This window comes from Oxyura jamaicensis, chromosome 5 (assembly GCF_011077185.1).
Source record: "Oxyura jamaicensis isolate SHBP4307 breed ruddy duck chromosome 5, BPBGC_Ojam_1.0, whole genome shotgun sequence".
In the NCBI taxonomy this organism is placed as follows: domain Eukaryota; kingdom Metazoa; phylum Chordata; class Aves; order Anseriformes; family Anatidae; genus Oxyura; species Oxyura jamaicensis.
Genome location: NC_048897.1, coordinates 11513268 through 11537903, shown reverse-complemented (window position 1 = coordinate 11537903; position 24636 = coordinate 11513268). Strand labels below are relative to the sequence as shown.

The 24636-nt window shown below is 40.8% G+C and overlaps 2 protein-coding genes across 9 annotated transcripts in view; one reads left to right on the top strand and one right to left on the bottom strand.

The window, feature by feature from the left end:
• Positions 1-1545, bottom strand: part of STRN3 (striatin 3) — a 60039-nt gene extending 58494 nt beyond the window's left edge. For all 5 annotated transcript variants that reach the window (XM_035327730.1, XM_035327733.1, XM_035327732.1 and 2 more), the window contains exon 1: positions 1176-1545. In XM_035327730.1, coding sequence (XP_035183621.1) covers positions 1176-1514 — 339 coding nt within the window. In that variant the 5' untranslated portion in view covers positions 1515-1545. The remainder of the gene's footprint in view (positions 1-1175) is intronic.
• On the top strand, positions 867-23979 carry AP4S1 (adaptor related protein complex 4 subunit sigma 1). Of its 4 annotated transcripts, none has more exons than XM_035327745.1 (7): positions 867-1026; positions 6935-7087; positions 9370-9560; positions 10989-11075; positions 12176-12244; positions 15697-15708; positions 23209-23979. In XM_035327745.1, the coding sequence occupies exons 3-7, from the start codon at positions 9423-9425 to the stop codon at positions 23335-23337; spliced, it is 435 nt and encodes a 144-aa protein (XP_035183636.1). In that variant the 5' UTR covers positions 867-1026; positions 6935-7087; positions 9370-9422; the 3' UTR covers positions 23338-23979. The 4 variants fall into 4 exon arrangements, with proteins under 4 accessions (XP_035183636.1, XP_035183635.1, XP_035183639.1 ...); XM_035327744.1 differs by lacking the exon at positions 867-1026 and adding an exon at positions 1730-1873; XM_035327746.1 differs by lacking the exon at positions 867-1026 and adding an exon at positions 5150-5308.
• Positions 23980-24636: the final 657 nt, after the last annotated feature.

Genomic DNA, 24636 nt, shown 5'->3' with positions numbered 1-24636 from the left:
ATTGCCCAGGTTCAGATACAGCTCTCTATTCTTCAATCTGAAAGTATATACATCACAAATGTGGGCTGCTATTGTAGCACGCTACTAAAAACTCTAATTACAGTGCAATTTGATGGAATGCTGCTTCAAGACAGTAAACATCCACCCAATATGTAAAGCACACCAAAAAAAGGTTATTTGGAAATAATAAAGTTTAACTGTTATTGCGTATATTTTTGTCGCATGAAAGAATGATGACTCTCACATAAATACCTCAAATTCAGTGGATTTTGTAATCTGTACATAAGTTCAGAGTAGTTTCTGCATGGCTTGATTTTTATATGTGAGTGTAATTAATAGAGGTGTCTTTTCTGCTACTAAAAGCAGGTATTAATGGTGAGATCTATGCTGGAACTCCAATGCTTGCTCTCTGCCCTGAAGAGTTGCTCAATTTTTAGCTCCTGAAACAAAGCCGGTGCTGTCATGGACATTAAACTGACCAACTCCCCGCTGTTCTTCAGCAGCGGCTTCTCTCACACAAGATCTCCGCAGAAAGGAGGCGGAAGGAAAGGGAGCGTGGGCTGGACCCGTCTCAGCCTGGCAAAGCGTTTTCCTCGAGGCCTTACCCGAGCAGTTCCCGTCTCTGAGCCCCTTCCCCTTCCAGGGCCGCCCCCCTGCCGCCGAGCAGCCGCTCGCTGCGCTCCAGGAGGCTGCGGCCCCCGCAGGCCCGGAGGCTCTGGCTCTCCCTAACCCGCTCCCCGGCCCGGACAGCCCCCGAGTCATTGTGCTCGGGCAGGGCGGCGATGGCAGCTGTCAGGGCGCACCTCGTCCTGCCGCCGGCAACGAGGCAGCGGCCGCCCTCCGCCGGGAGCGGGCCGGAGGCCTGCGGAGCGGGGCTGCCTCGGGAGCCGGGAGCCCAGGCGGGCGCCATGCTACAAACCAAAATGGCTGCCCCGGGGAAGGGAGCCCAGCTCGGGCCGTGAGGGGCTGCGCCTCCGCCGAGCCCCGCCGCCCGCCGACGCCGCTTCCCCCCCTGGCCCCCCGCAGGTACCGTCCCCTTGCCGCGGCCTGGGGGAGCCGAGGGGCCCCGCTCTCCGCGGCGCCGCCGCTCCCGCAGCCCGATGGCGGCCCGCCGCCCGCAGCCCCCCGGGCCGGTCCCGGCCGGGAGCCCGGCCCCGCACGGAGCCCGGCCGTACCTGCAGCTCGGCCCGCTCCACCTCCCAGTGCGCCCTCTCCATCTCGAAGCGAGCCCACTCGTGCTGGATGTAGTGCAGGATCCCCGGGATGGTGTAGTGCTGCGGCCGGGACAGCTCGGCGGGGCCCGCCGCCTCCTGCCCGGTCGGGGCCGCGGGGCCCTGCGGCGGCTGCTGCTGCTGCTGCCCTCCTCCTCCTCCGCCGCCGCCGCCGACCCCCGCGCAGCCCCCGGCCGGCTGCAGGTTCACGCTCCCACCCGCCTGCGGCGGCGGCTGCTGCGGTCTCGGCGCGGCCGCCATCCCGCCGCCTCCTCCTCCTCCGGCTCCGGGGTGCTCGTCCATTGTCTGCGGGGAGCCCTCCTCCTCCTGCTCCTCGTCCCGCGGCGGGGGCCTGCGGCGGGGGGCCGCGGAGGGGGCGAGCGGCGCTGGGCGGGGGAGGCGGGACGGCTGCGGGGAGGCGGGGGGCTGCGCCCGGCCGTGTGCGGGTGTCAGAGCAGCGCCGAGCCGCCGCCGGCCGCCATTACAGCCTGCAGCCCGCGGCCCACCCACCCGCGGCCGCCCGCCGAGGGAGGGAGGGAGGGAGGGAGGGGGAACGGCGCGGCGCCTGCCGGGAAGTCGCTCCTCTCCCTCTTCCCCCCCCTCCTGCACGCTTCCTCCTCCAGGCCGGGCAAGGTGGCGGAGCGCGCATGCGCCGGAGGGAGGTGAGCGCCGTGCGCTGGGGGAAGGGGGAGGGGGGGGTTTGCGCCTTTCCCGCCGCGGGCGCGAGGGCGGCCGCGCGGCTCGGGGCTAATGGCCGCCGTGAGGGGAGAGGCGCGGGGCGGGGGAGCGGCCATGTCGTGCCCGGCCCCAGCCCCGCAGCTTCGGGAGCCGCCCGTGGGCGCTGTACAGGCGCGTCCCGCGTGGGCCGGCCGCCGAGCCTGCAGCCCAGTGTGCCGCCTGCCTCCGTGTGTCTCCAGCACCTGAAGCCCTTGGGGTTCAGGTCTTTAACGTTCCCAGCAGTTCAGTGGTGCCCTTCGGTAGTCTCACGATTAGGAAGTTTTAGGTTTTAAATCTAGGGTATGTTTCCGGAAGCTGCCTAGTCCTTAAAACCATTATAAACATTTTTTTAGATGAACCTATCTTCATGGTGCCTCACTTTCTGTGTAATGTTTTCCCATCTTTATAGGAAGAGAGAGTGCATAACACCATTCAAAAGTCATTACCACACGAAGAAGGTTTGGCGAGAAATCAGTGGTTTATTTCATCGGGGCAATTGTACCTGTGATAGCCGTGCTCTGATCAACACCACAGTATGGGTAGGGGAAACCACCCCGGCTGTGAGATTCTGCTCTGAAACACAGCATTTCCAAACAGTCACCGCGTCCTATCCAAAGTGACAGAAAGGCCACCCCTTTTTAAGGAAGGGATTTGGTTTTGCTTCTCTTGAAAACACATATGTGCTGTACTCATGCCATAAGAATACAGATAGTGTCCTTAGTGGGATTCATTCCTGACAGAGCTTTAATTGCATTAATTACTGAAAAATAAATACCGCTTGTCTCAGTCCTGGTGTTTCCTCTCTCTGCTGACCCCTCAGGTGCATGTTGCTATTTCAGTTCTTCTACCAATTCTTATCAGACTTCTCCATGAAGTCATTTCCTACAACATATTCATCATACGTTTTTCCTTTTTCCATACAGATTTCCATACTATGTAAATCCAACTCTTCAATTTTTTTTTTTCATTCTCCACTGGCAGTATCAAATCATTACCAAAAATTACGCCTTACCTCACAATCAGTTTAGCCTTTTTTTTTAGCTTACAGTCTTATGAGACATTCCTCATTGCTGAATACATGGGAGTTACTGCAATTCCGTTACTATATCCAGCCAGCATTCTGACAACCGAACAGCAAAGGAAGACTTTTTTACTCTTTCCTTCCTCCTTGACTTCCCTAGATTAGCAAGGCTGCTTTTTTTAAAATTCCTGATCCTGAAGTGAAACACGGTGATTTACTTTAAAGCCACATAGACCAAGTTGTTTCATCTTCAGGTGAATTGTAATTTGAACAATAATAAGATCTAGAATACAAAACTGATCGCTATTACCGATAAATACTAATGATACTACGTGTGACTTGTGTTAAAGCCTTGTCCACGGTCAGAACAAAAATAGTACAAGAGTATCAAATAAATGAACTGTCTTCATTTGCTACATACTTTTTTTCTGCAGTAAATTCACAGCCAGCAAGTTCAGTAGGTTAATGTATACCTCAAAAATACTTGTTCACCTGCTGTCACATGCTTGTAGCTCTATTATTTGACCTTTTTTTATTCTCATTGATGTTTTAATTCCAGTTTAACCCATTTTGTTCTACATTAGCACACAGATGAAATGCACTTAAAACCTCTGCATCCACAAAACTAATTTGTTTATAGAGTTGGGCAATACAGTGAATTATTGGCTTATAGTTCTGACTAATGTTTATTTTATTCTTGGCAAAGGAAATCTGTAAAGATGAAGTTGGGTATTTCTTGCTTGCTATACTTAATCTCTTTCATTTTTAACTCAGAGTCCTAAAACATTGCTGAACTTTGTTACAGCATAATAACTAAAATGCTTCTAAGCCTGTGGCCATTGACTAGAGTGGCTTTAACTTGACAGACAGAAATCTAATTTGGAATAATAACTGTGCTGCCCAAAGTCTCAAACTTGGGTTGTGTTTCTTTAATCATCCGTGTATGAGAGTATGCATGGATACTGGTGAAATCTTGGACAAAAATAAATTAATTTTAAGTGTTTGTGGCTTGTAGTGGAGGAGTAATTAAAATAGTTTAAAATGTTTAATATAAGTGCATGTGAAATCTGCAGGGCTGGCCACACTGGAGATGTAAGACCTCCTTTTTATCCACAGAACAGGTATTGCAAGCTTTGCCTCTCTCAAAGGTCTCAACCAGTATCTGAAAAGATTACATTTAGGGGTGTGACTTGCGAGCTGGGACAGCTTACGTTGAGGTGTCTCAGGCGGTTACGCTGCCTCCAGAGCTGGCACGTCCTGTAAGCAGTTCCTCCACCATCGCGGTTTCTGTTTCAGCATTCTGCAGCAAGCTGAGTTTATTCTGAAATATGAGGCTGGAGTTACCTATACGGACAGGTGAGGAGGGTGAGCCTGCATGGGGCAGCAACACACAGAAGCATCTCTCTCCATGAGCCATATAGTCCTTAGTCCTTCCGCCTATCTGCTGGTTCAGAACGAGCCGAAGCCATTGAGTTGTAGGTCTTCAAAGATTCTATCAGTCTACCACCGTGAGTCACAGAAGCCAATCATGATACCAGTTTTCTCTCACGGATATTTATGTGCAGGAGGTAATTTAACGAGGGCGAGCTCTAACACAGCATAACAACGCATATCTAAATCATGGTAGTTACACTGTATGTAGTTTATGTGTGTGCCAAATTATCCACGCAGAAGAAACCTCATGTAAAAGAAATGAAGGAGAAAGCTCCTCAGTCGTTCAGTGAGATACCTGGTTTTGAAGTTTACAGTTTCAAGACATTTTGTCTTCTCTGTGTGAAACCTTTGAGGGTTTTGTTTCTAGGGAGTCTTCATTATGTCACAGTGTTTCACAGGTGTTTTGTAGATCAGGTACATGAGAAACATGTACTGTAGGTTATTCTGGACAAAATTTGGAATGTGTGGTTGACTGTCACTGGGAAAGCTGGGCTTGACAGTCCATCAGGATCTGGGTAGTCCCTTCAAGTCTTCTGCTCATAAGCCATTTGTGATGTATAGTTGTCCAGTGACCTGGCATGAGACTGTCAGAAATGAATAGGCAGCCTTCAGATAGCAACATCTTTTCATAACTAAAATGAGCAAAATAATGGCAGTGATATGAAAGGCTTGCATCACGTCACCAATTCTCTTGAACTATTTGATTCTGTATGCAAAAAAAAAAGCATAGTAATTCATGTTGGATTTGTGTGTATATGCATGCAGCAAAGTGCATGAGAACGCACAGAAAAGCATGTAGGAGCTGTACCAGAAGACACAGAAATGTCTTTGTGAGTAGAGTACTCATAATTGATCACAGAAAGTAGTTTCTGAAATACATGGAGCCAGAAGGAGTGGGAGATTCCTCACCCATCAACATGCACAGGTGTGTTTTTGTTTTATTACACTTCACAGACCTCTTTACATCTTACATATGCAGAACATTTTAACATGTTTTCTGTATCTGAAATATAAGATGAAAGAAGAAATAAACTGAGAGAAACAAAACTCAGTAATTTCCTGTTTTTGCCTAAACTGTACAAGAACATGTTTTTATTTCTACACAGGTGATTTTTTAAAATAATTATTTTAAAAGAAAATAAAAATAACAAGATGTTTTTAACACTGCAGGTATTCTCAAAGCCAGATTCCACAGCTGTACTTGCATGCTTCATGTAGTATATGGATATATTTATTTTTACATATAGATCAGATAGAAAATTTATTCCAGTACTTCTGCACAAAATCATGTGCTTGTACTGTCATTTGTGTGAGAAACATTTACAGATAAAATTTTGGAAGCTGTCTTTGAGGCTCACAGGAAAAATACAGCAATGACTAGTGATACTAGCAGACCTCTCCCCTGCAGCTGTTAATCACCTACTGTAATACTGTGAATGACGACTGTGTCATAAATTACAGGTGACATGTTTGAGTACTGCTATGGTTTGACCACTGTTACAGCATAATTCATTTATTTTTTAATATCAATTCTGGATGAGAGCGTTTGTGAGGATTTAAAAAATAATAATTTGAGTCTAAAGTATTTTCACATGTAAAACAATCCAGGCCACTTGAAATAATACACAGAGACATTAGTCCTAACTCCAGCATTAACCAGATTAACCATGTAGAAAGATTAGGTTAATGAAGGAGTAATTAGGATTAGGGGCCAATCCTGCAGTAGGATCCATGCGTATCAGTTCTTCAGATTCTTCTGTTATATATCATGTACTAGTAACTCAAAATACAACATCTCTCTTAATGTTCCTGAGGTGGTTTTAGCATCCTTCCTTCCTCTGGTCTCACTTCAGCATCTCCAGACCTGTAAAGCCTCAGGTTTTTACTCTTTGGGGAAGGAACCGTGTGGCCGAGGTGCTTGCCGGCAACAGGCCTCGTGCAGCACCTGCACCCTGGTGCTCCGCAGCTCCATTCGTGCCAGGGGATTCAAATAGCCTGGAGACAGCTTGCCCAAAGCTAAGGGCTCTTCCTTTATAATTCAGCAGTACCAAACAGAAAGAAGCAACGTAAAACTAAGAAGAAAAAGGAAAAAATGTGTATGTCTTTATCATTGTCTGTTTAGCTGGGACAGATGTGTTTTGCAGCTGGTAGGAACAACATGCCTTTTGGTCCCTTGTGCCCAACCTTGCTACTTTTTCATTAAAACAATGGACAGCATTTCTTAGATCACTCCTCTTTCACACCACAACCCTTTATTCTTTAGCATTCAGGCTTTCTTTTGGTCCTGTGTAAAGTCTCATCTGGAAGGAGTCATCCATTGTTATCCTTACTTGAGACATCTCATCTCATTTCACCTCTGTAACTTCAAGCAGCATTACAAACGGGGAAAAAAAATAAGAGCCATATGTGAAATGCAGAAGAGATTATTTGGATGGTACTTTCTCATTTCATCATAAATGTCAGCCTGAGCTGCCGTTTGACAGGGAAGATCCCTTAATACATTTCCATCTGGGCCTTTTTTGTACTAATTGCTTCATTTGTTCTTTCTCAGAGAACCACTTCTACTCATTCAAGTGCCCAGAGCCCAGCGGACAAGCTGTGTACACTACAGCAGCATTTATTAACGTTCTGACTCTTCCGTCTGCGGGAATCAACAAAAAGGCGCTTTCTTCTTGACATAAAGACTTCACTGTGTCTGCTGGAGGTGAGAAAACAGACTGTCAGGGCTGCAAACAGACTCCATTGTCATTTGTATTGATTCTGGACTCCTGCTCCCTGGAGGTGTCCTACAGACAACAGCAGATCAAAGAGGAATTTACAGAATAACAGGGATAAAAGCTTTCTTGCATATGTAGAATAATGCAAAGGAAGAGCTCTCCCTGCTAGCTGATAACATCCTCTGGTATTTTCCTTCATTTGAAGGACTTATGAAGATTTAAGGGAGAAAATATAGTCCTACTTGTCCTTTTCAAATGTCTTACCTATTCAGAAGACAGTAAAAGAAAGAAGAGGATTAAAGAATTCACTGCTGATGTTAACTCCCAATTAAGGCTATATTTTTGTCCAATGGCAGCAGGTCTGTTAGAAAACAATCCAGTCAAAAGATCCTTTTTTTTTTTTTTTTTTTTTTTTTTTTGTGAAGGTTTTTTAAAGCAGTAAAACTCCTCTCAGGCTGCTTTTCTGAAGTAGGTCTGTTGAACCTGTGTATCTGTTGCAGGAATTTTTCCTTTCGTTGACTGTTTTTCATGGATCTGGTTTATGATTTCTTCCCTCCCACATCTAATTTTAAAACAATTTAAATCATATGGTAGTTTCACAAGGGTAAGAAATGCCCCTACAATATCTTCTAATCACTTATCAGGTCTAATTAGTGAATATGCATTTAGTATAGGAATCTAGATTTCTGTGCCTAGTAAGTAAACCACAGCACGCTGCAGAGAATGCGATCGCTTTCTTCAGATAGCAGTGATAATAATAGAGGTGGCTTTTCTTTCAGGAAATAACTAGGTGACCAATATTAATGAGAAGTACGCAACCATTAATGGTGGCACGATATATTGGGATTTCTTGTATCACTATCTTGTAAGATTTAGATGGCATCACCCCTAAATATAGCCAGTTTGTTTAGGTTGCCAGTAATATGAGGCAGCACCTATGCAGCATGCCTTGTTCTAAAAGAACAGTAGGTGGCTAAATACCTGTGAAGCTGCTGACTCAGAGATCAATGCTGATTTTTCATTTTTCCCTTGTGCCCTTCTAAATACACTGTTAAGATACACTGTTTTTTTAAACAAAGAGCTACACTGTATTATTCTGTGGATTCCTGCTAAATGTTTGCCCTTTCTCACAGGAACTCTGGGATCCTAGGAGAAAATATTTGCATTATACCCTGGTAAAGCACCAGGCAAGGAGCAAGTTTTCAAAATCGGAATAAAGAAATTGCTTTGCAGTATTTGCTGTGTTGCCAGTGTATAAACCTCAAGAACATATGGGCCAATAAGTCTGTGATCCAAACAGAGTCAGATGGAAAACATTACAGTGACTGTTTTCTGGTATTAAAGAAAATAACCCAGAATTTATGCATTATGCAGTTTACCTTTTTTGCATGTTTTCAAAACATGAGAAAAATATATATTTTTTTGTATAGCAAGCAGATTCTGGTTTTTGACAGTCTTTTTCATTGTACCTTGTATGTGGCAGATTTATATTCTACGTTTGCATTTCAGTGGTATTATGTGGATTAATACTTAGATTAAGATTAAGCTGTTTAGAGTAATTAACATGAACAGATTTCTCCTTAGAAATTTCTCCTAAGACCCACACTTAGTTTTCATTATGTGTAGAATCTACCTTTACCTTCAGTATGGGAAAGCAGATTGGAAAAAATTGATTTCAGCAGCTCCTGGTCCGGACCAAGATGCTTGCTGATAACCAGATATTTGGGAGGCTTAGAGGCTTTAATTCTGTGTTAGAGAAGTGGCCGTGTATTGTGGCCTATGCACATTCCTTCGTCCTCCCTCCCTTCAGTCTGATGTCAGGAAGGTATAAATGAAGTTTTAAAATAATAGTTAACAAAAACAAACAAAACAGCAACAAACTGTCCAGTTTTGGTCTTTTAAGCTGCTTTAATCGTATGATTTGGTATTGGGCAAACTTCTGATAATGTTTCCAAACCAGTTAGCATGCAAGAACAAAATGGTGAGTAGATTTTTGAAGAAGAAATTGTGTACTCCCAGAACTCCGCAAAGCAATTAAATTGCCTGATAATGGAGAAGCTTTGATACTTTGTGATTATTTGTATAGAATAAAAATGGACTATTACTCTTGGGGTGTGTGCAAAAGATTAGTTTTTTGTTGTTGTTGTTGTTTTTTTTCCCCTATGTTCTGTTTTGGAAATAAACATAAATATGTGCAAATATGGGCTGGCCAATTTCTGGAAGTCTTCTATAACTCCTATGTATACTTTTTTTTTTGTTTCGCTCACAGAAATACTCCTGCATTGACAATTCAAATCTACCACTGAGATCAACAAAAAAGAAATGATAAAATTTTTTCTTATGGTGAACAAACAAGGTCAAACAAGGCTCTCTAGGTATTATGAGCATGTAGAAATTCATAAACGGACAATGCTGGAAGCTGAAGTAATCAAAAACTGTCTCTCCCGTTCAAAGGATCAAGTAAGTTTTTTTGTATATTTTTTGTTAGACATTTTATTGTATTAACGTTGCACATCTTTCACATAAATAATTCTAGAAACAAATCAGTTTCCATTGCAGGTCATTATTTCATTTGCACCCATGAAGAAAAAAGTTGTTTCTAGGTTATGTGTTAGTTCAGATGAACTATTATTCTGTGTTGAATGAATGTTTTTTTTCTGAGGCTTACGGTGATTTTGGACTTTTCTCTATCACTGTCATGAAGATTCTTCCTGTTTGTTTTAAGAAGCTCAAAAGTCCAGGAAGAATTTATTTTTTCCTGTTATTGCATGGCTAGTAGTGATGTACAGATAGACATCAGTTTTCTTGCCGAGAAGATAGTAGGTGTAGCATTGACAGCTCCAAGTTAAAAAACAACAACAACAACAACTTGTTAGAGAGGATTTCAAGTTGTGATATGACTATCTAAAACAGAGGAGCTTTTGTTTGTTTGTTTGATTGATTGATTTTAACACATTTTTTTCAGCCTTCATAGGCCTGAAATGCTTTTTAGGCATTTTTATTATTTAAAAAAAAAAAATAAAAATTGTTCAAAACTTGTGCATGGGGGAAGTTAGATGATAGTTGAGATTTTATGGCTCACATAACTGAGCAACTGGTTCTTCAAAAAAAGTACCAAATTTAGCAAAAATTTCCACCACATTGACTTGACTTTGAGGAGAAATGTGTGAGTTGGAATATGAATGAAGTATTTCAGTTTGTGTTCTGAAGTCACCTTCTTTGTCATTAGTTATGTGTGTGCTGGAACAGTGGTCATACCCTATTTTGTTCTAGAAAGCCTCAGAAAAAATACTAGTCCCTGTAAACTACTCCAGTTCACGGAATTGGCAGTGGCTAAAGAAATTTACCTGTGGTTGCAAGAGCATCTCTGAACAGAAACTTCACCAAAAAAAAAACAAGAGTATGCTGCCATTTCAAGAACTGAGCAAAATGTTAGTTAAAAAAGGTGACGTGTAAAGCAGCGTATAATAGCACCATCTACTGGCTCCTGTCTCATGGTGAACTATATGCAGGTTTTTCCCGTCTGGACTTCTAATACTCTTAGTATTTATAATAAGAATATAGATCATTGTTAAATATTGAAGTGACCTTCAGTTTGTCTCTTTTGGAAGTGCTTCTAATTGAAAATGTAGGGAAAATATTGACTGTCCTTCAATTCTAACCCTGAACAAATCATTTCCGTTTACCTACATAAAAAGTAGCGCCATGTTTTCTGTCAGTAGATGAAAGGCTTCGTGTAAAAGTTACCCTACCGTCTCTCAAGTCAAAATTACTTGATGGACCTTGGGAAACACATTGTTTTTTGTGGGTCTTATGTAAATGAAAGCTTAGTAATGTCTTATGATTAAATGGCAGCTACTGTGTTTGACTCATTTTGGTTTTGCCTAGTGCTCTTTCATTGAGTATAAGGACTTTAAGCTGGTATACCGGCAGTATGCAGCCCTATTCGTTGTCGTTGGAATCAATGAGACAGAGGTAAGAAATTATATTCACTCTTGAGATACAGGGTTGTAGCAATCACAGGCAAGAAGTCAAATCTTTTTCCAGTACGGAAATTTGCAACGTCTATTAGAGAATTTCAAGTAGTCATTGCAAAAAGAAAAAAAAAGTATACAAGAAAAACACATATGTTTGACTTGATTCTCTAGCAATAGCCTGAACTATTATCATAACACAGTCTGTATGAGCTTTATACTGATTCTGCTTTCTAAACTTACGTGTGATTAAACATAAATTTTTAGGGTGAGATTTCTCAGTAAATGTCAGCATTACTGCCAAATCAGTGGTCGCCTGTGTAGTGACTTCCTCACTGCTCACTGTTTTTATCCTCCTTGACCAAAGAAAAAAAATCCATAACATGTCAGATGCCAATTTATTTTATTTTTTAAACCAAAGTGAAAAAAAAAAGGGTATCTGACTGACTGAAAATGGGTAAGTACTGTTACTTAATATGCCTTTAAGGCTCAGTCAGCCCTCAAGTGTTTACGTTGATTTCCAGTTCTCAGAAATTAATTTAAAACTTTCTGCTGGAGACCTTAATGGGGTGGTGTGGAAGGTAGCTGCTGACTACAGTGGTGTCCTCAAGGGTATAACTGCAAGCAATTCAGGGCACATTTTTTTGGCTTCACTATACCACAAAAAAAAAATCCATCAATACTGCTGCAGCACAGTGTGTCTCTGTACTGCAGTGAGCAGGTGTGACTTCAGCATGGCTAGGCATAGTGCAGCTGCCTGTATTTGTCTAGGTGATGTGGGGGATGGCAGAAGAAAGGATGCAGTGGGATGGCAGCAACCCAAACAAGACAAATCCATTCGGTTCTGCAGTGCTTACTCAGGTGGCTGCCCTGGCCTGGCCTGAAGCTTACAAGCCTGAGCACTTGCCTACTCTTGGTTGCTCAGCGAGGTGTAACCACACCTCCTCTTGCTACAATAGACAGAGTTTGTGCACTTCATTGTAGTACTTCCTGTGATTTTCTAGTTAGTTTTCATACATCACAAGCTGAAATAATACTAAGAATACTACCATTGTTTCTATCTGTTCATTTAACATTCATTCATTTTTAATTTCATTTCAGAATGAGATGGCAGTATACGAACTAATTCATAATTTTGTGGAGGTTTTGGACAAATACTTCAGCAGAGTGGTGAGTGAGACATTGAATCTATTACAAAATATTTCTTCTTGTTCAAAGCTCTAGTGAATTATAGGTAATAAATCAAAGTTGTTTTATATTAATGTAGATTTTGGAAGACTTTAGCATATTATCACTATTAAAAAAAATACAGTTGATTTTTCAGAGTAGTAAAAGCATGCATGGATTATAAATCATCAGACAAGGAATACCAGAAATAGTTTTGGTAGAAAAGCATGTTTTATATGCTTATACTCAGGGGTTTCTCTCGGTTATCTACTCCCAAAATAGCCACTGGCATTCTATGTTTTAAAGAAATACAAGTTTTTCTTCACCTTTTTTTTTTTTTAAATGGTTCTTAGTTTAATGTTCCCAAAATACTTAATTCAGCATAAAGAGAGTATAAGCATTAAACAGGGAGCTGACAACACTCTCACTGAACAAGATTAGAGGGACAGAGCAAACAAAACCTCTACAACCAGTCTGTACTTGTGCTCCCCATATTGTTGTGCAACAGTATATCTGATATAACAGCTATCCTAAACACGGTCACTTTGTTGAGGACTCAAAGACAGAGATAGCTCCAGTTAAAATGACACTTTCCCTTTTGATAGAAGAGGTTTTGTTTGTTTTTACAAAACTGGAAAATGCAGCATTATAACGCTGGTTAGAACGTGTGCTATTTAATATAGGATTTGAAATAATCTGGTTATAAACAAATTCGTCTCAAATGATACTTGGGCACAATTTCAGTTTGGCTATACTGAAGCATGTTAGATACCCATCTCACAGAAGAGGACTGGATAGAGTTTCCTCCGTTGTCCATCAGTTTGAGGGTATTTTGGTAAATTGGTAAATACAAATAAATACATTGGTAAATACAGATGCAAGCAACCAGTATGCAGTGTTTATAATGTTGGTTCCCCAGTACTAGCACCACAACAGACATGGCACAGCTTCCTGGGTGAATTCAAGGACGTGCTTGAGAGACTCTTCTAAACTCCTCGCTGTTTAGATGCCTGACAAATGCTTTAGGATATTATTTCAACTACTGCTGTACCAGCCTTTTGAAACTCCTGGTACTGAGCAAACCACTTTCTGACTGTAGGAAGTTCAGAATGTATTTCTTAGAATTGTTACGACTGCAGTCCTACCCTGAGCAGTAATAACCAGGAGTGGAATTTGATCCCTGCAGCATGGGAACACACAGTAAAACTTAAATCTTATTTATCTAATTGAGCTAAAAGTTGCCAACCACTTCTCAAATTTTATTTTCTTTACTTAGGCAGAGCAAAAATAGATTTAGTTCTTGTATGTATAAATATGTATATATCATGTCTTGACCACATATATCACACAACCACTGATAGTTGTTAGAAATTTGCTGAATTCATCCTAACAGATTTTGGTATTTCTCCCAGCAAGTAAGTTTTAAAACTGGGGAAGTGAAAAGCGGGGTAGTTGAAATCTCATGCCATTCCATGGTTCTATTTTTAATAGCCTCTAACAGTAAATGGTAGAACATTGAAAAGGGCTATAATTCTAGCTGGAGTTTCTGACAGAAACCACAGGACAAAAAAGTATATGTTTGTACTGTTATGGATTAATGTTTAGGATTTGCAGAATTTTAGAAGAATCCCAAATTATGATGATGACAATGGAAACCAAACTCTGGGAAAGGAAAGAACATCTGTCCTGCTCTAGAATGACATTTTGTCATCTATTATTTTTAGGTTTGTGAGCTTTAAACATTCTCATATACTCTATTTTTATCTAATGGAGCTTACAGAGCTTGAATTCCCTAAAAGAATTAGGGGGAAGCTTTCAAAGTTGCAAGTGAGACACAGGTCTGAGTCCCCTTCACTTTTGTAACAGCTACCTAGGAAGAACTCACTGTTTAGAGCTTATTGTTTATACTATATCCTCCAATGTTTTCCACTCTTTTTTAATATGAAGGAAGTTGAAACTGATCAAACTCTTAATACAGTTTTTGTGTGGCATAAAAATTTCCAGCCAAAGGATGGCAAGGTCAGTCGGTGAAGACTTGTCACCTTGGACCACAGAAGTAGTCGTACCTTTGTCAGTGGGAACTCTGCCTAAAATTTCAGGGCTACCTGTGAATGGAATCCATGTCAGCAAGTACAGTAAATTCCCTCAGTTGCAGATAAAAACGTTCTGTGGGAACAGACATCTTTCTTTCAGCAGAGACTGGGGAAGTTCCACCCTAACTGTGCAGGATCTGAGGCTGTGATTAATTGTTTCTAAACTTAGCCATTTAACAGCCACCCAAGTTAGATGTTTGGTCATCCTCTGCTCCCATTACAGGGAGTGGAGACAAACAAGTATCTCTAGAAAGTGAGTCATGTCTCAAGTGTGCTGAGTCAACTGTGGAAGATACCCGTCTTTTCTGGCTGCAGAGAGACCACACAGGCTTCTCAGTCAGACACTTCATTTAAATCAATAAAACTATGTTATAAATTGAGGCCAAGACTACAAGAAAATGATGAAAAGTGAAGAATAGTATTGCTGGGGCTGGAGCAGTAGTTAAAAGTGGTAGGGGTCCGTAGCTTAAGCTTCTCTCCCCCAGTAAATCCTGCCACAGCTACCACAGCCATGCATATACATTATCTAGATTTGTCTGTTGAAATGATATGCAGCAATTTATTTAGCTTTAACTGTTTTATATAATGGAATCATAGAATTCATTCAGGCTGGAAAAGATCTCCAAGATCATCTAGTCCAACCTTTAGCCTAGTACTGAAGTCTGCCACTAAACCATGCTGCGAGGTTCTAAACCTCCACATTTCTCAAAGACCTCCCGGGATGGTGACTCAACCACTGCCCTGGGCAGCCAAGGCCGCACAACCCTTTCAGTAAAGAAATTTCTCCTAACATCCAACCTAAACCTCCCCTGGTGCAACCTGAGGCCATTTCCCCTCGTCTTACCACTTGGTACCTGGGAGAAAAGCCTGATCCCCACCCTACAGTCTCCTTTAAGGTAATTGTCAGGTACAATAAGGCCTCCCTTGAGCCATCTCTTCTCCAAGACTAAACAACCCCAACCTCCTCAGCTGCACCTCATATGAATTATAAACTTGAAGTGAACATACTGTTTTTGCAGAAGGAGGAATAGAGAATATAGGGCTGGAGACGCCATGATTAGAGGTGCTGTTTCTCTACGCACTCGTTGAGGTAGCAATGCATATATTCCAATCCGATATAGGTGACCTTGTTTTTTTTCTAAGCAAAAATTTCAGAACGCTAGCTTTTGTAACAGGGGTAGGTAACATATCAAAAGCAGTTTCTGTTCTGCCCAGAACCGAAACGTGAATCATCCTGGACACTTCATTCTATTTGGAAGACTTCATCATCTAATAGGATTATGTAATGTTTAATAACAGAGATGAAAGATCAAACTGTAACTGATGGTTGGTGATGGTTGTGTTTATTTTTTTTTCTTCCAGAGTGAATTAGATGTATCCTTTTTGGTGTCGGAAAGCCCTTTGTCTCTCTTTTTGGTGCATGGTTTAGCTCATACTGTCCTCACAGTGCTGACGAAAACAGTCAAGACAACGCACAGGTTTCACAAATTTTGCATTTAAAATAGCAACATTTTGGTATCTGTATGAAAGTATGGCTGATGTTCATGAGGGTCTCCTAGTTAAATCTTCAGTCATCAAGATAAGCTTCATACCATTTAAAGAAAGTCATGGAGAGCTTGCTTTGAGAGAACTAAGTAACAACAACATCTAGACATGAAAGTTTATATTCATGGGGGAACTTTCGGACTGAACTACGGATTACTTCTGGGTTTTATTTTAAGTTTACAGTAAAATAGACACTGACACGAACTACGAATAATAAGAAGTGAACATTACAGCTGTGCCTTCAGCCAAATAACAGAGCAGTAGCATCACTGTAAGATTAGATTTGCACTTTGATCTTTCTTTACAGAAGTCTAGGTGAGTTTTACTATCTCTATCAATGGAAAGAGAGAAGGGCCTTGGGGAAAGTTAGGGTGCCAGGCCTTGCCACAGATACTGTAGATATCTACATTTGTTTTCCTTATGGATCCACATGCTCATTTGTATGATTTGCAGGTATTTGCTTAAAATCTAATCAATACTGAACTAAAACCAAATACAAACATACACTAAATAGTAAAATACTGTCATTCTGGAATGAACTTAAGAATTAGTAATATTTGAAGAACAGGAAAAAGTGCCATAATTTTTCTTGGAATTGCTGTCACTTCTTTATAGAAGCAAACAAAAGGGAATAATTTATTTTTACTTTCCTAAGTATTTTAATGATTGCTACATGATGGAACTCTCTCTTGTTTACTGAACTTAAATCTGTATCTGTATATGTACTGCAATTCCTTCCAGAAATTCACAAAACACTGTGATATTAATCTAGCACTCCTAGATTCACTTAGGTTAGAAAAGAGCAATAATGAAATTTCAGCATGAAGGGAATCTTTAGGTCTCTGATTATATCACTACATTTTTTGTATTCAGTTACAGTTAAGGATCAGAATTAATGTTTACTTTGTGAGAACATTGCAGAATTAGAGACTAACCCATCATACTCAGCAATTAAACAAAAATAGTTCTGTATCTCTCCATCGGGTATACTTGGAGTATACATCTACCTGACTCTTTTTAATCATGGATTATTTCAAGTACCGATGGTTCTAAATTCTGCATGCCTCTGGTCATTGTTTTCATACTAAGATAATTTTTCTGTAGTTACATACCTACAGTTATCACCAGTAGCTCAATTAATAGCTGAGAAAAGCTCCTGCATGTCCAGCAAGCTTCTGCATACAATGCTAGTTTGGACTGTTCAGAGAACCTGTGGCACTATATGCTAACACTAACACTTCCAACTGCTGCAATACCGTGTCTGAATGACTCCTGTAACACAGACAGTTTCTGCACAGTTCTCATCCGCCTGAGGTAATGAATAGTAAGTATTTGGAAAATAGAAGGGTACATACTATTTATCTTTTTATTAAATACCAGCCTGAGAGAAAGTTCTCAAATCTTAGCTGTGCAGATATTGGAGAAGCTGATGTCTAGTATGTCCCTCCTCAATATGTACAACATATGCATGAGGTACAAGTTTTTTTCATTCAAAAGTGCATTTTTATATATTATACATTTCAGGAACAGTTCTAAAATAAATCATTTTACTTTTATGTATATATACACACACAAAATTGTTCTCTTAGGAAAAAAAAAATCATAAATTGAGAAGATATATAAAATAGCTCAAATGAAGTGAGATATCCTCAACATTTAAGTATAGAGCAGAGGTGTAGTGATGAAGTAGGCTATTCAGAATTTATTTCTGATAATAGCTTGAAGAGCAGATAAATGGGCCCAGAAGAACAGTATAAGATCTGAACTATACGCGTCTTACACAGATGTTAATGCAGTGTAAACAGTAATCCATCAATACACCTTTCAGAGCGCGTAAGATAATATCCCCATGTGGGGTTAAACCATTTCCCTTGCCAAACAGCCTTAGCTAACTCTTACATTTAATACAATTTGCTGATGGAGGAAGTACAGTCTGAATGTCTGTAGGGGCAAACACGAAGTAGTATTTACAAAATCCTTGTATACTGCGTATTTGGCTGGAAATTGCCACAATTTACCATCTCTGTGGTTTCATTTTTGTGTACAGATCCATATGAAGTTCATTTGAAAAGTAACATTAGCTATTCTATATAAAAAGTAGTGTTTACTAGCATGAACAATAGTAGGAAGCTAAATGAAATCCAAAAACATGAGCATAATCACCCACGCACAGAGAAATCCCAGTTAAAGGCTGTCACTGTCACATAGCTGAAGTGTTCTTAGAATCCACGCTAAGCAACATTTGCGCAGATTCTTAAAACTTCCCCAGGCTTAGTGCATTACCCCAGTATTCATGGCAGTGCAGCTCCTGTTACTGTGGGGCTCCAGCTTCATTTAGGTCCAAACACCCCAATTCACCCAAGGCACCTGGATCTGAACTTGTGTAAGGGCCCGAGCCTGGGGTCAGCCTTCAGGAGGGGGACCTAGGGCACAAGACAGGGAACAGATTCAACGTGAATCCTGCCCAGCGGGATTCATACCTAATAGTTGTATGTACATACAATATATGCCTGTGTGATGCCAATGAACAACGGAGAGGTTATCTCATGCATACTACAGAAATAAACCCGGGTTAGCTACTAGCCAGTTAAGTGACTACTTCTAGAGTAGCTGCATTTTTACAGGAGCTTTTATGTGTGAATTTTAAAGCATGTCATTATATGATGTCTGTTTTCATTCTGGTATTAAGTCAGTCACATACCTGAGGGTACCTAAGGTAGAAACGTATAACATCACTAGTTTTTTTGTTTGTTTTAGGGTGTTTTTTTTTTTGGTTCGTGTCTGTGTGCTTGCACATGTGCATGCATGCAAGGGGGTGGGTTTTTTTTTGTTTGGTTTTTAAAAAGTAGTGTTGTTAGGACAGTCAAATAAACACGTAATGAAATTGTCCTAGTGGTGCTGGCTTCCCAGTGTGTTAATATGGCTAGGCAAGCCTCACTTTTCTACGTGAAGTAAGTGGGTGGAATTCTGTGTAGCTCTAAAACTGCAGCTTGGGTAGTGTAGGAGCTACTTTCTTGGTGTGATGATGACAGACTATAAAAATGGAAGAGGGAGATTTTAAAATTACAAAAAGTTGACTTTTCTGTTCCTTTAACTGGTGAAGCAAACCTTACTTGAAGACGTTAACATATGGAAGAAACAGATACTTACATTCTGCTCGTGGGAGGAGGAAAGCAGGGTTCTCTAGAACCAAGTATTTCAAGAATGTTGTCTTGATCCAAAAAAACTTTACATTCCATTGCAACTACCTGCTGCTTCTAGGATAGATAAAAAGCTTTGAAACAGGAAATACTTCATGTGAATTAAGTAGTAGTAAGAAAATTTAACGATGAATTTATAATCAAGGATTTATAAGGGTACATTTTAGATAGTAAGCTGTGTACGGTAAGTGGCTGAAACAAAAACCTATAAGAATTAGCTTTAAAATTGTTCATTAAGGGAAAACTCTCTAGTATTTTAAGAGAACATGTACTCACATCAGAAGATCAGCCACCATTCAAACTTGAAGAGAATTTCTCCCAGAGTAGGAACAAATAATATACATCACAGAACTTGAAGACACCCTTTAGACTCCTAATTAGTGCCAGCATAGTCATTTGAGGAAGAAAAGTATTAAACAAGGTTCAGTGACTTAAATTTGCCTGCTTTTAGATAGACTAAAAGCTTTTAGACAGACTAGAAGTTACCTAAAAGCAAATGTTAGAAAAGATAAAATCAGAATATGGGGTATTTCTTGACCCTAGATTAAAAAAAAAAAAAAAAAAAAAGGCAACTTCAACCAACCTTCAGTTGAAAATGAATGACCAGGATGGAAATCCAAGTTCTGTAACGTTGTATATTCAGTAGCAAACCACCTGCCACATAAGTACTCATGCTGTAATCTACAAAGACTGTGTTTGTGCTCCTGGGTGTGTTACTTGATCACAAGGTATTGGCTGTACTTCATCATTTCTTAAGCCTGTACACACCCTGAATTACTTGCCTGGAATATCCTGAGATAGCTTAAAGCATCTCTATACAAAGCAGTTATTTATCACATGTAAGGCCTGAATGTGCCTCTTTCCTTTCATTCCCATCTCATTGCCTTCTCTCCCACTTAACTATCTGCCTATGTGTTGTTTCAGGGAAGCAGACACAAGACTGTGTCAGATCTACGTCCTTTAAGTATTTATGTGCTATAAAAATGCTTCATGAGATTACAAAGTACCATTAAGGTCTTCAATAAGGGCAGCTCTTGAGCTTACCGAAAGCCAGCATAACATTTAAATACCAATTTTAGTAGTTGCCATGTACCTTTACTGTCATTGTACCTTACAGGCAGAACAGCATTTACTAAAATCCACAGACCAAAGAACATACACCTCACTGTTTGCATAGGCTTCTGATTTTCCTACCTGAGGGCTCTGGAAGTTTTTGTTACACTTTCAACTACAGATGCACAGATGAATAAATATTTTCTTCTGCATACTTGTTTAAAATTGCCTGTCAGCCTCTACACAGATCTAGTGCAAGTGTGGGCAGCCAGGATTCTTACAGGAAGCAAGTCCTTAAATGAAAGCTCGGGGTGGTGTACACGTACACCCCGTATATAGCTCTTCCTGTTGCCAGTTGCTCAAACTGGCTTGTTCTGCTGTTTTGCAGCTGGGCGTGGATCTATGACTTCAGGAATTTAAACCCTGAATATTGGGGTCACTTGCCAAACCAGTGACAGGTGGGGAGGATGAGTGTTGCTGTGAGTCAGAGGTAGACATCCCTCGCTGGGCAGGGCAGGCAGACTTGAATGGCTAAGCAGTGTTTGTACAACAAGATGTAAGAGTAGAGAAGAGTCACGAGACTTACAGGAAGGGGAAAACAGCCAAGATTGCTGACTGTGCAAGTCTGACTGCCAAGAACAGCATGGTAGAGTGAGGTGGGAACAGAAGTGAAAAAGGAAGCCTGGATGTTTGGCTGAGGGGAGGGCATAAGCACTCTCTCCTCTGTTGGGATTGCAGTACTGTGAATCACTTGGGTTGGTGGACTGCAAAAACGAACAGGCAGCAGGCGTTGGTTTTATTGCTTGTTGGAACTTGAATGGATTGTTGTCTAACTTCGTCAGCAGATCCTGCGGCCCTGTGTAGAGCAGTGTCACAGTTGATCTAAAGAGGGACAGAACAACTCTCATCCTAAACATTCACATTACTGTAATAAGAAAACCATAACTTCTCAGAATAAAATATTTGTGTAAAGACCTGTTTTTCTACCTGAAAAGTAGAATAAATGAGGAAAATGTCATAAGTCCTTAACTGGCCAAAGTAAAACAACTACTTTTGTCTCTGGAACCACAGAAACTGTGTTAAAGCTTTGAGGGCAGTACTGTTCCTCAGAATTGAAAGACTTGAGCCTGATGTTTTGAAGCAACTTGGGCCGATGATCAAATTCAGAAAGAGGTCTGGTATTTAAAATACAACCTAAAATTAAATTAGGTGCTTAAGTTAGCAAATTGGAAACTATCTTATGAGCCATGGACATTGACAGCAATAGTTTCTCCTCCTCACTTAAGAGGTATAGTTACTATTAAGTGGTTATTATTATAGTTATTAAGTGGTGTAGTTATTTTGGGGGCTGAATTCTGCTATTACACATAACCTAGACACAGTGTTTGTGGTCAAGCAGAATGCACTCTTTTGAGCAGCTCTACAGTTGCTTACTGTGCTGCCCAAGCATGCAGTAGCACTGAGTTCAGCCCAGAGCATGCACACCAATTCCAGAACAGCAGAGGAACATAACAGCTTGCTTCCTAAGTCTCACTGACTTGCTTATACAAATTCACCCCACAGTTCATCCAACACAAGTTCAAATTTTCTCATCTGTGAACAGTGGTCACAGACAGGGCTGAGACCTTGCTTTATCGTATGAAGCAGGAAGTCACCAAGACAGGGACAAAAGCTTACGCTCTCATCACTGAGATGATGAGATGTCAGCACTGAGATGATACACAAGATCTTACAGGACAACCTTAAGTAGAAGGCAGCAGATGAAATTGCTACGATCTCAGCTAAGCTCAGCTACTGAGAAACGTGGGTTTGGAATTCCCCAGGCTGGGGGAGAGCAGGCTGCAGCCTCGAGGGTTCTCAACAGAAGACAGGCAACATCTTTACTGTGGCGTTTTAAACGAGACTGAGCCCGTCATTTTACCTGAAGCAATGACTTGGGCTTCTGTATCTGGGAGAAACACCTACAGCAAAATCCTCTCTGCATTCTTAAGTATTGGCTTCAGCATCAGTTGTCTGGCAGCCCTGAGTTACTGACAGGTCTAGCTCTCACCATTCGTTGCAGGGGAAGGAACTCCTTAACCTGAACTAGGTGCCTTCCCTGCTCAAAGAGAAGCTAACAACGCAGACACTGGCATGCATGTTCAACACTACTTAACTAAAATCCTTTTCTTCAATTTGGATCTTAGGCTGCTGACTTTCACGAGGTTTAGTGTTTGCAACACTGGTTATGCCTGGTGTTTACTACCTAGCCGGAACAAATACATGCAAATATCAGGCTCCTGAGCTGCTGTCACATACAGGTCAGTACCTTCCACTGTTCCTGCAGTTTGGAGCAGTAATGCCTTAAACTACTGCAGTTAAATCTCCTAGAACTCCTGAGACAGAGCAGCCCTCTGAAATGCCCACGTTCAAAAAATGATTCAGATTATCTTCCTTCAGGTGAATGTTAGATTCTAAACATCTTTCACGGAGTGTTTGTTTAACTGGGAACTGTTTATTTAATTTTACTACTATAACTTATTACTGCTAGAGTAGTGCCTCGACTTTTCATGTCTGCAAGGTCCTCTGAAGAAGTTATTTTCAAGCAGATCAAGTAAATAGCATCAGCAACCTAGGGTAAACTAGATTATACTTGAAAATCCGGTTTTTAAGAATTTGACTGAAAATTCCTTTGGTTAGAAGAAATGCAGAATACCGGTATCTTTACATCCAAGGCCTTTTTCCCTTGATAACATTTCATATTTAAGGAATACACGGTACTCAGGCACACAGTAAAATTACCCACCTACACATCTAAGTTATGGTTTACCTTTCTTCTACTTCTCTGTGGTCGGCTTCCAAGATGTAACACTTGGTGCTTTGACTTCTCAAGTACCAACTTTTGACATCTCTCTGGCCATGAGAAGGTGCCAGTTGTACTGTCTCCTTAGTTCTGGGAAAATAAACAGCACATAACTAGAACAAATTAATACCTACTTTATTTAAGGTTTAATCAAACAAAGACTACGATGCCTAAATTTTTCTCCAAATTTATCTTCAGGTTGTTGGAAATAAACTTAACTTGTAACGTTTCCAGATCATGTTCAATTTGGATAGAGTGCACATCATTTTGGATGAAATGGTGCTAAATGGCTGCATCGTGGAAACAAACCGAAACAGAATTCTTGCCCCTCTGTTTGTGCTTGACAAAGTGGCAGAGAGCTAGGAAGATGCCAGACTGCAAAAGCATTTTAAAAAAAAGATGGTGAAATCATCAAGAATATACCAACAAGTCATTTTCTGATTTTGTAAGACCAACTCATGCAATGTTCAAATTAGTTGGAAGATATTTCCTGCTTCTCCTATGCCCTACAAACCTAATGGAAAGACAGCTAACCATAAAACAGAGCCTTCATTTTCAGATACAGCTTTCTATGGACACAGCAGAAGCCCTTTTAGAACATAAAAATGTTTCTCAGCAATTTTTTTTAAATAGACTGGGAATAAAGTAATGGAAACTTACATGTGACTGTGTAGGTATCCCTTTGAACCATTTGTCATTCTACCTGACCTAGAAGACAGAAAATATGGAAATACAATTTCAAACAGTTTCAATGCCTCCCTTTAAGTACCAACGCTGTATTTCTTATTTTCATACAAACATATTGTAAATTAAAGTTCTGTAACTTCCCTGACTAGATTCAGCATTCATCAAAAAGTTGGTCTCCTTCCGCAGAGACCCTCTTCTTCTGGTTACAAAAGAAATGTGAATAACAGCAGTATAGATGTTTTTAAGATTCCTGTATACCATCTAAGTTGTAACTGGAAGTTACACTCAAATAATATTAATAAAATAATTTAAATCCGAGTGTGATTCAATTTTATACATATTTGCTTCATAAATTACAGAAAATCTATTTTACTTTGGCACACCAGAGTATTTTTTTTCTTTCTGTCCATGCATCACAAAAGACAGACAACAAGAAATATGCGTGTTTCTCAGGACCACCTAAGTACCAAACCAAGCCTTCCTTCTGTAGTAGGAGGACATAGCAACATCGCTACAACGACTTTTATTCACAGGGCATACATAATGCTGTTTCATCTCCTTAAGTTACATTCCTTAAGTCACTGAAGAGTTGGCAATGTGGAATTACTTTCATTTACCTTTCTAGAATGAAGGTATCTGGCTCCTCCTTCATCAACTCCAGCGCTCGGCATAACTTGACATTGAAAGAGCACATATTGTGCGGGCATTATGTTTGAAAGCACGCTAACAGTCCCATCTAAACTGCATCTAGAAACCAGAGCGTAACAAGTACTGAGTGAAGCGTGGTGTGGAAGAATAGTCTACAGCTTCCAATCTCCCACTTCTCTTCCTTTTCCTGCCAGCCAGGAAACCTTGGTGTCCTGAAAAGTGAGTGGCATCCCAACATTTTGAATTGAAGACACCATCAAGTGCAGGCATTTCTCGTGAATTACCACACAACCTCAGACATTAAATGTGCCGATCTCTGCTCACAAA